The 11,183-nt window shown below is 34.8% G+C and overlaps 1 protein-coding gene across 1 annotated transcript in view; it reads right to left on the bottom strand.

Moving 5' to 3' along the window:
• Positions 1-365: 365 nt before the first annotated feature.
• The window catches only part of LOC118744252 (zwei Ig domain protein zig-8), a gene marked incomplete at its 3' end in the record, with an annotated part of 190,573 nt that continues 179,755 nt past the window's right edge, over positions 366-11,183 (bottom strand). The window contains 2 exon segments of the mRNA XM_036477145.1: positions 366-471; positions 10,512-10,720. Coding sequence (XP_036333038.1) covers positions 366-471; positions 10,512-10,720 — 315 coding nt within the window.

The following is an 11,183-nucleotide window of genomic DNA, read 5'->3' as shown; positions in this document are numbered from 1 at the left end:
GAGTACAAGCGAGCACGAAGTCAAAATGATTGCTTGAATTTGTCAAAAACTAATGGAAAATTGTGCTAGCGCACGCTCCAAACCCAAGTGGATACCAGAAAATGTCAGCATTCTCCAAGTGTTTGGATTTAAAAACATCTCGAAACAAAAAAGGGAAACTATGGAAGTAAAAGGACGAACGCCAGCACCAAAGCGTGTGCAAGAGCTAATAGTCACCGAAAATCATTTGCACACATTTACTCGTACATATAAACCTTTAACACTGTTTGTTTAACTTTTTCACTTTTGCATTTAGTTCTTCTTCTCGACTACTACTAACATGCATGTGTACATATGTACATACATACATACTTCTATCTACTTACCATTTATAACGTTGAGCATCACAGTCACACTGGGGCTATTTGACGGGCTACATGTGTAATTGCCATTATCACGTTTTTTCGCTGATTCAATGATTAATGAGCCGGTCTGTATTTGCCAGTTGAATACCAACGAAGCAGAGTGTCAAGAGTCAGTAACGGAGATAACATCGAAGGCCAAAGCCAATGTGTCCATTCCACCATCCAGAGGCAGAGTCGGTGCCAGTGAGTCAAAGATTTGCCATGTATCCACCATGAAAGCGGCCAAATAATTTTTTGTTGTTGTAATTGTTGTTGCGTGTGGAAGAGAAATCAAGAAAAGAAAAATTAATATGAAACAAGGTTATTTAGAAACGTGCTATTTAGATGGACAGAAATTTATTATTTCGAATTATCGGTGTTTTTTTTTTTGGTTAGAATTTTTTTGAAATAGTTATTGTTGCCAATTTTTTCTAGCCTTTGCTTTCAAATATTTAATGAAATTTTGGTCAGCTAAGCTGTCTCACATGAAAAATAAATATTTGGCGCTTACAATTTTTGTTAAATGCTAGGCCGAGTTTCTCCTCCAATTTGTGTGTGGCCCTGATTTAGAACTCAAATTGAGGGATCTCCGAACGTTATGCAGCCACCGAACGGCAAATAGGTTTATCAGAAGCTTTTTCAAAAGATACAATTTTGTAACTGAGCGCATTTCTGCCAAAGGAATTATAACTACATTGCACTCCGGGTACACATTTTTGAAAAGACCTGCTTACTCAACTAAGATTGTTCATAGAACTCAAATCATGAATTTAAAGACCCTTTAACCCTTCGTTCAGCTATAAGTCACACGGGTGGTTTTCGGCGATACTTTTTCAAAACTTTCCATGTTTTAATTAATTTAGGACTATGACCCTAATTGACTTTAATACGATTTCGTTTAGGATAATTTTCAACTCTATTTTTATACCCGAGCGCACTTGTGCACAAGGGTATTATAACTTTGTTCACATAACGGTTGTTTGTAACAGGTAAAACGAATCGAGATAGATATAGACAAATGTATACATAAATGATCAGAATGAAAAGAGAAATCGATTAAGCGGTGACTGTCTGTCCGTCCGTCCGTCCGTCCGTCCGTCCGTCCGTCTGTGCACACGATAACTCGAGTAAAAATTGAGATATCTTAACGAAACTTGGTACATGCACTTCTTTTGGGCGTAGGACGGATGGTATTGAAAATGGGCGAAATCGGACAATAACCACGCCTACCTCCCATATAACGGTAATTTTCAGAAATACGAAAACTGCGATATTTTAGTAACTACTGAAGATAATTCACTCAAAATTAATATTTAGAATAACTTTTAGACGAAAAATAATAAAATTAAAATTTTTTGGAAAATGGGCGTAGCCACGCCCACTTATAGTTACATGTGTATATCTTGGTAACTGCTGCACCAATTTCTTCCAAACTTTGCACAGTTGTTGGCCTTGACATCACCTACGAAATGACCGAAAATTTTAAAAAATCGGACAATAACCACGCCCACATCCCATATAACGGTAATTTAGAGAAATACGAAATCTTCGATAAATCGGTAAATATTGAAGCTAATTTATTCAAAATTGATGCTTGCAACAATTATTTAACAAGAAGTATGTTTATGATAAAATTTTGGAAAATGGGCGTGGCACCGCCCACTTATGATCACATATATGTATCTCGCTAACCGTTCTAGCAATTTGTACCAAACTCGGTATGGTTATTGTGCTTGCCACACAAAGCCAAACTCTTGAAAATTGTTGAAATCGGACTAAAATTATGGCCGCTTTTCATATAACGTTAAATTTAAGAAATGCTTGAAATTTCATTATTTCGAAATTTAAGGACGCTAATGTACTTAAAATTTATACACCCCGGCTTAGCATGTAGCGGTAGCTTTCGAAAAGATGGAAAACATATATTTAATACTTGCGCCGGGTATTTAATGTTCGGCTCCGCCCGAACTTAGACTTTCTTACTTGTTGTATTTAGTTTCAACTAAAAAAAATAAATAAATAAAAGTTCCTGTCTTATTCGTTTTTGATGTATTAGTCACCCCGGTGACTACATGTAATTGGACGTAATAATCGTAATCCGAATCGTAATATTCTGCTGCCAATTTTTCGCCTGTTTTATTCGAAATTTTTGGACGGATATGTATGGATCATTATGGATTATATGGATATCTATGGATCATTAGACAATAGCTTTTGCGATTATATTGTATTATCTTTTGAGATGTAAGCCTCATTTGTCTACATGGTTGGGAGTTGAACTTCAAGTGAGGTGCGGAACGGCCTCTGCTCTTCCAATTCCGATTCGGTTTCACTACACCGTGCGACAAAAGCTAACAAATTTCGAAACACATGAAGCAAACAATAAACCTACGAAACTGTGGGTCTAATATAGTAAAACTGCGTTTTTAGTTATTCTTTCTGGCGTTAGGATTATTTTTAAAGGACTTTGTACTTTCAAAGATATGATTAATTCCTAAACTTATTTAAAAAATTCATTCAAACGTAGAAAAACAGTAAGGGTAGCAAATGAAAGAGAAAGTTCTGTAAAATTACAAAAGAATTGGTTCGCAAAGACGAATAGGTATTGAAAATGTCCTTGTAATAAGTTTTATTTTATTTTTTGAAGTGAATAAAGTTCGAAGGACGAAATTCGAGGATGTGGTCGAGTGCCTAATAGTCCTTAACATATAATTTTTTCGAAAATAATTATTGTAAAATTTCAAGGATATTCAATGATAAAATGTTAAAATGACATTTTCATTACGTAATCGTCCTTATGTACCAAAAAATTTAATCGGCCTTAATTCTACAGAATTTTCTCTTGAATTTGATAGTCATACCGTTTTTATACATTGCACTGAATTTCTTTTAATTTTTTTAAGTACATAATTATATTTTTCAAATTTCAACGTCCTTAAAAAAATCCTCACATCAGAGAGAAAAACTAAACATGCAGTTTTGCTATATTTGGCCCATGGTTTCGTGCATACCTATATACAGTTTTGTGTAAGTACAATTTACTGTCGCACGGTGTTACAGTTGAATTTACGATCATCTTCCACGACATTAAATTCTGCCGGAAAGTCCTTTTCGAATATTCAAATATACAACAACAACAAAACCTCGTTAAAACAGTTTATCCGTCGCCTAATACCATTTAAGTTTCGTTTTCGGAAATTCAAATATACTTTTGCTCGCGGTGTATGCATAGCGCATGCAATATGTATTCATATAGTCACCGGGGTGACTAACAGTGTAACGACCAACTCAAAATTCTTCGCTGAAGCGAGGGTTAAGCTAATTCATTCACATATCATATCGTATTCAATTCAAATATTTTTATATTTTATAATTAACTTCTTCCAGAAAAGTCCCTAACACCCCTTCCCAGCATCATTCCTAAAATTTCGAAAGACAGGTGTATTAGCAAGATAATTCATGTTTTCTTCGACACACTCTTCGACACACTCGATAGTCTTTAAATAGATATTTCTTTTATTCTTAATGTTTGTTCACTCTACTGACTACAATTTGTACTCACTTTCATTGGAAAAAGGATCTTCCGATAAAAACTTTTGGAACAAAAGTGACATATGACTAACTCAGTGAGAGGGGAGACCACTATGTTTGCATGTATACATATAAACAAATTATTATTCGAACAAAAAATTGGGTAGGTACTGGTAAAGTGGCCAGAGTCCGTAAAGGCCTGTATGCAGCTCTCAAGAAAAGCAAAAACTCTATATAAAATAACGTACAAGAAATGGCTAAGAAATTTTCTTGAGTCAAATTTCCTTAAGGCAGTACGCAGTTCTTAAGAAATTTACTACGCTTTCTACTACGGTTTTCTAAAGTTTTTTGTGAAAAAAGAGCACAAGGCAACCCAGGTTTGCAACAGAAATATATGCCCGTTCCATTAATTCTTGAGGAAAGAGTGAGGCAACAGGCTATGAAGTATCCAAAATGTCAAAATTCATTGGACACATACGCGAAATAATGGCAATTTTTTCTTGACCGTTTTCTTGAGAGCTGCATATAGGGCTTAAATGGCTCCGGAAGCATTGTTCGCAGCATGCGTCCTACTAGGCCGAGTATGGTTTGAACTGCCATCAAATTATAACTTAAAGATGCTTTATCACATATTGTTGAGAAATACATATGCAAAAATTTCATAAATTTAATGAAGGAAAGTTTTGCTCATGCAGCAGTACATATCATGCATTTAGGCGCTTGGTGGTAGTAGTCGTGCCTAAACAACATAGACACCTTTATTCCCAGAATCCTAATCCCTGGTAAAGACATGTACATATATCCCATGCCGATAATACCACCAAAAGATGGACCATCCCTGATTTGGTAGGTCATAATTTTACACATTTCAATAAAAATATTTTTATTATTATTTAAAACATCGTCATTATTAAACATCATCGTTGAAATGCAAAAAGTCATATCTAATAAAAAATTCGAAATTCACTTTTTGATTTATATGATGGATTTCATCGAATTACAACTCCCGACATCATTTCATAAAAAAAATATTAGTCACGACTTTTGTCATTTCATTTACGATGTTGTTACGTCTTTTTGCAGTTCAGGTGACGATATGTACTTAAAATAATAAAAATAATAATTTTCCTAAGTACCGTGAGAAATTTTGTCTGGATCTGCCCCAGGCCGTAAAAAAACTTGTCCATCTTGTTGCTCGCGGGCGAAGTAAAAAAATCACAAATCAAAGAAGTGTTAAATCGGAGAATATTTTGTCGACAGTCGACAATGGAATTCGCTGTTAGCAAATTGAAGGTTGCGTGCCTCGAAGTGGACGAACGCAGAGGTGGATGAAGCAGCGTTGCCCACTATAAATACGAAATTGTCGATAGTGTCGCCATCGATGGTTCTTCATAACTTGACATACATTCAAATGTAAACCTATGCCCAAAATATTAAAAACACGACATTTTAACCAGTTTTGTTAAACTTTTCTTTTTTTCTTTAAAGTTTATTAACTTTTTTTAAGAGTACTGAATCTTTTTTTATTTAATGTTTTGCAGCATGGTGTATTATCTAAATTTAATAAACATATGTCGACGCCGCCAAGTTGCAAAGCTTATCAGTCAAAGCCACTAGCGCCTTTGCACGTGCATATAATATCCACTGTCTCTGCCATTTTGATGCTCCATAGCAAAGTTGTAGCGAATTGCTATTAGTTCGCTGCGGCTACGCTGTCATTGTGTTTTCACAAAATACTTTGCACTGTCTAGTTGCTTTCGAAATTTCACACCAAAACGGCAACCAAAGCATTTAGTTTTTTTTTTTGATTTGCTGTTGTTTTGTTTTCGATGCCATGACATGCAGGAATCAAAGCACAGCAAAAGCAAATTAAATAACAAAATTGAAGCTTTTCCAAATCCTGCAACAAACACGTTCGCCTCACATACATATGCATTTATAATGGTATTATGGTGATACTGCAATCCAAATTGCTCAAAATTAATATCAGTTATTCAAATGTATATATAATATAAAATATAAAACTGAAAATGGGCATTACACCGACCACTTGTTATAAAATATGTAAATATTTTTTGATAATTCTGAAATCTGTATCAAGTTTGTTACATATATGTGGTGTTCATATCACTTTAGGCCGAAAGCTTCTGAAACTCAGTAAAAATCACGCACATCTTTTGTATAACCATAAATTCTAGGAAAGCGAAAAGTCATGTATTTTTGTAGGTAGCGGTTTCACCTGAACCTTATACTTGTTTAACTTTCGTTTACCATCCTTAAAATATACTAAGTCAATAATGCAAAAATTTTAATTATTTTTGTGAGAGTTTTGGCAACTCTGACTGCGCACATTCATGGAGTGGTGTCAAATCAAAAGCCTTGCTCATGTTTAACGGTTGTTTATCCTGTGTCGCATGTGTATCACAATCGGTATCCAGCCATATTTGCAAAGTCTGCAACTGCAATGTTTAACAAACAAAAACACGAATAAAGAATACAGAGTATTTATGTATGTAAGTATTTGTGTTTGCGCTTGTATTTAGCTTAAGTTTATTGAATTTTCTCCCTTTGCAGTTATTCAATATTCCCTAATTGGCTGTCAATGTTGGCGGTGTTACTCTTGTTAATAATAAATACAGATTAAATGCTGTTGATGCGAGCTAAAGGAACAGGTGACTTGCATTTTCATAAAGCCAAAGTTCAAACAAACCAATGTGGCTATAAACGACAGTAATTTATTGAAGTAGGTGCTTGTATGTATGTACATAAATATGTACAAATTCATACATAAATGATGAGCAATAAATTTATATGTGGATTTGTGGGAAATAGATTTTAACGAGATTAGGAGATTATTCAAGTTTCTTGTGCTTCTCATTTCGAAAATTGGACGATCTGTTGGACTTTCCAGACACATTTGTCATAAATATAATAACATTTGACGATTTCGCCATTTGCGTGAAGATAAATGACAAGGTGCCCCCAACTCCAAATCTTACTATTGTGGTGCGAGTGGAGTGAGTACTACTTTTTCTACTCTGCTCTTCAACGCAGTCCTGTCAACTTTTGATTTTGACGTTGAGACATCATTGCTCTACCGACTTTAACACTTTCAAAATATAAGAGCGATCAATTGAACATTATTCACTTCAAAGCTTCTGGCTCTGCTGAACAAATTCGAGTAATTTTGATTTGCATTTCCTGTTGGGGCTCAACGAAAATTTTACTATCACAGGGAAAAAGGAAGTGCATACATGGAAGCTATCTTCAAAATAAGTTTAGATAAATAATGGTAGGTTCTTTTAAGCTCTTATATCCTTGTTTGGCGTTGTATCCGACTAAGAGATTTCGACGTAATTTAATAAGTAATGCGCGCAAATCGTTTCTCTTCTATGCCAACTGTTAGCCAGTTCGAAATGCTAAGAGGTGCCAAGTTCTTCTCCACTTGGCCTTGCCATTGCAGAGAAGGTCGTCCTGTTCCTCTGCTACCATCAGCGAATTGAGAAGCACTTGAATCCATTCGAATGACATGGCCAAGCTGGAGGTGCAGTTCCATTTTGAATTCACTGCACTATGACATGTTGTAAAGCTCATGCATGTCCGTGAATCTTTTCCAAGATCTTTCTCCAGGGCCGCCTTATCGGATGCTGTCGAGAGAGAACCTTACTGCTCAATTGTCTACTCAGTCCAAAGTAGCACTTGTTAGCAAGCATATTCTCCGTTCAATTTGAAGGCTGGCATTACGCAAACAATTGTACGCTCTTGTAATAAATTATACCTGAGCGCCTCAGTTCTTATTATCTCCTCCAACATCAGATTAAAGAAATCACGCAACCAAGAGGCGACGTTTCTGAAATCCTGTTTGGCATCAAATTGCTCGGAGAAATAGGCTACTCCTTTTCGTGATACCGAAACGGCATTTATGTCGAAAAATAGCTCCTTATGTGTCCAGTGATTTAAAAGATTTATCGTAAGGTGAATACCTGGTCAATGGCGGATTTTCCAGGCCTAAAGCCACACTTATAGGGCCCAATCAATTCTCTGATGGTGGATTTCAATCTTTCACATTCTCACAACGTTGGGTTTTCGCGACTGCCTACCCTAGGAAGCTCATTGGGATAAAAATATTTTTAATCACTTCTGCATCGTTTTTAGGCCTTAAATAGCTCATGTAATTCGTTTTATTAAAAGGTTCCAAAATTGTTTGCCTCTGGGATGAAATGGGTTAAAGGTGTCAAAAAGCTAACTACTACAGTGAAACCCACTTAAGCACTTAATCCGCTTTAGTAACCAACATTTTTAGGCACCGGGAATACTTTAATGTAATCTGAAGAAAATCGCTCTCTCTATTTACCTACATTTTTGTACCCCATTTACCATTTTACTTACAATCTTCCCCTTTTAAGTGCTCCCGCAACACGTTCGGCAAAAAAAGTTCTAAAAAATCAACGGTAATTCTTAGCCACTTGAAATTTGCACATTATATTACACTAAAATTGAATGGGCTGTAAACACTTCTGAGAAAAAAGCTTGATATTTTGAATGCATTTTTTTTCAGTGCTCTAAAAAATTTTAAGCTTAGATTTATATGGGCACGAATTGTGTTTTAATTGAAAAATCTTATAAATTAATAAATAAGCATAAGTGGCAAACAAGATCTTGTAAAAATTATATAATACTACCTTATCGATTTTTTTTTTATAAAGTTCTTGTTTATGTATTTATGTGTTTAAATAATGCTACTATCTTGGTTTTAAATTGCGTACACTTCATTAAAGTTCATGTTTTATTTAAGAACTTCTTTATATAAGTTCAAAGGAAGATTAACTACATCTGTAATTATGTTCGCTTAAGCACCCGCATCGAGGTACTTAACTGGGTTTTTTTAAGTACCTCAAAAAGCTGACATTTTTCGTAAGGTACTTAAGCGGGTTTTACTGTAGCATGTTATAAAATATAAAAACAGTACATGATAGAATATATTTTAATAAGATGCAAAGAAGGCCTAACCCCTGTTATTTTATCCCGAAAGATAAAAAGACTTTGGGTGGTATTTATTTTTGAAAAGTTTTTAAAATTCACAGGTAAACAAAAAGTCGAACATTTCGGCATATTTCTAATTCACAAGTAATTTTTAAGCAAAAAAACCAAAACCGACTTCAATTCTCATATAAAAATCAAAGAGTACTGTTAATTTCATCATTATCCATTAAGAAGCGGTAACATACATAAAAGAAAACAAGCAAAAACATATTCCAATCAATTGATAACCTACTCGCTGTGTACACATATTTTTTGAACTTGTTTTAGTAGCCCATAATTATAAAAGTCAGATTTTAAACTTTTGTGCTAAAAAATCAATTGGGGTATTCACAACGGTGTCGTAAGTGTTTTATTGTTGTATGTCGTAAACTTAAACACCTAAAAAATGTCTTAAGGGGGTTCGCACAGTACCATCAAAGTTATATTATCCATTTTCGCAGTGTTAAAAATAGGTTGTTCGGGTTTCAAGTGCTCTAAACATTTATTTTAGCTTTTAAAGTTTACGACATACAACAATACGACACTTACGACACCGCTGTGAATCTCTCAAATGTTTAGCTTTTTACATCTTATTCAAAATATTCTACCGGATCCCGTTATTCCATTATATATGTCTAAAAAATTAAAAAAACTGAGAATTTTACCACTTTTAAGTCAAAATATCTCAAAAACTAAAGCCAATTTAAGATTTCTAATTTCAGATAATGTTTCTACGGAAAAAATTTTATAAGAATCAGGGTTCACTTTCCGTGTCGCAAATATATACATTTTTTTATTTTATTGGCCTGTGTTATTATAAACTTTTACTTCTACGTCAACTTTGTTCTTTTGTTCAACTCAGAATTTATGACTCCAAAAGAGTCCGAAATGAGTCAGTCTGGTTGACTGGTCTCAGAATTAGCATCCAGAAATTGTTGTAAGGGTGAATACAGGTCATATTATTTTAAAATTTGTCTCAAAAGTGTGTGTTTTAAAATTACAACAAGGGAATCCAATGTGGCATAATAATCGCAATCCCACAAGTTTGCGTGATCGAGATCATCAATTCCGCGGATTCGAGGGATTTGCGGGACTGAAAAAATCATATTATTTCCTCCAAACAGTTATATTCAAAACTGATATGTAAACGAGACGATATGATTTAGAAAATCTACGTTTTGCTTTGAATTAGGTTGACTTTTTTGATAATATTTCCGAATGAACAACTAAGTCTTAAAAGTTCATCTTTTTAATTCGACCTTATTTTATTGCACAATCAGGAACTTTTTTTTTGAGATTATGCATAGTTTCGTAGGTATATGGTCAAAATCGCTATATCTGTTGGGTATTTTTCAGAAAAAAATATATCATAATAAGAGTGTTTTATCCATGCTAAACAATACCCGCTGGCTCTAATCCCAAAACTAGCTTAAACGTCAGTGATTTGGGATTACTCAAATTTAACTAAGTTTCCTGTTTTTCAGCCAGCCGAGTCTGGTACACCAACCGTTCCATACGACAGAAAATACCAGCACGTTAATATGTACGTATTTTAAAAATATTCGCTTCACTTACCGTACTGTGTGCATCACCTTCGATCTCGGGCAGACTCCGGTCGACTTGTGTGCGATAGCGACGTGAATCGCCGTTTATTTGCTCCGTACTATGGAACCACATTATGAAAGTGGGCGGCTCCAGTGCGCCACGAACAATGCAACGCAGAACTACAGTGCTGCCAGCTTTGACCAAGCGATCTGGACCACCAACGATTTCGGTGCGGGGCACTAAAAGTATAAAAAATTTAGATGAAAAGATTAAATAAATAAACGTATCTACATTTGTATGCAAATGTAAGCATATAGTATACTTATGTATGCATGTATGTATCTATATTTGTGTATTATTGTTGTAAGCAGCCAGTTACGAATTCCAAGCAAAAATAATAATTTCGAGGAAGTACAGGTGTAACAACGGCTTGTCACTCTAATGACAATTGAATGCAAAGCAATAAACTAAATTAACAGCTGCCTGGCACGTACGACACGTAGAAACACCTACAGCCACGCATATGAACACACACGGTCACATTCGCTCGATGAGTTGTTGTTACATGTGAATTTTTAGATTTCTATCCATATTGAATACGTATGTATGTATGTAGCTATGTGCGAGTAACTCAATTGCGAAAAATAAAAATAGATGGAGATTTCAAAGATTTCACATTTACACTAAGCACGGAAACGTAGA

The sequence above is a fragment of the Rhagoletis pomonella genome, unplaced genomic scaffold (genome assembly GCF_013731165.1).
Source record: "Rhagoletis pomonella isolate Grant_MI unplaced genomic scaffold, Rhpom_1.0 Rhpom_scaffold_00001, whole genome shotgun sequence".
NCBI lineage: Eukaryota > Metazoa > Arthropoda > Insecta > Diptera > Tephritidae > Rhagoletis > Rhagoletis pomonella.
This window is presented reverse-complemented; position numbering and strand designations above follow the sequence as displayed.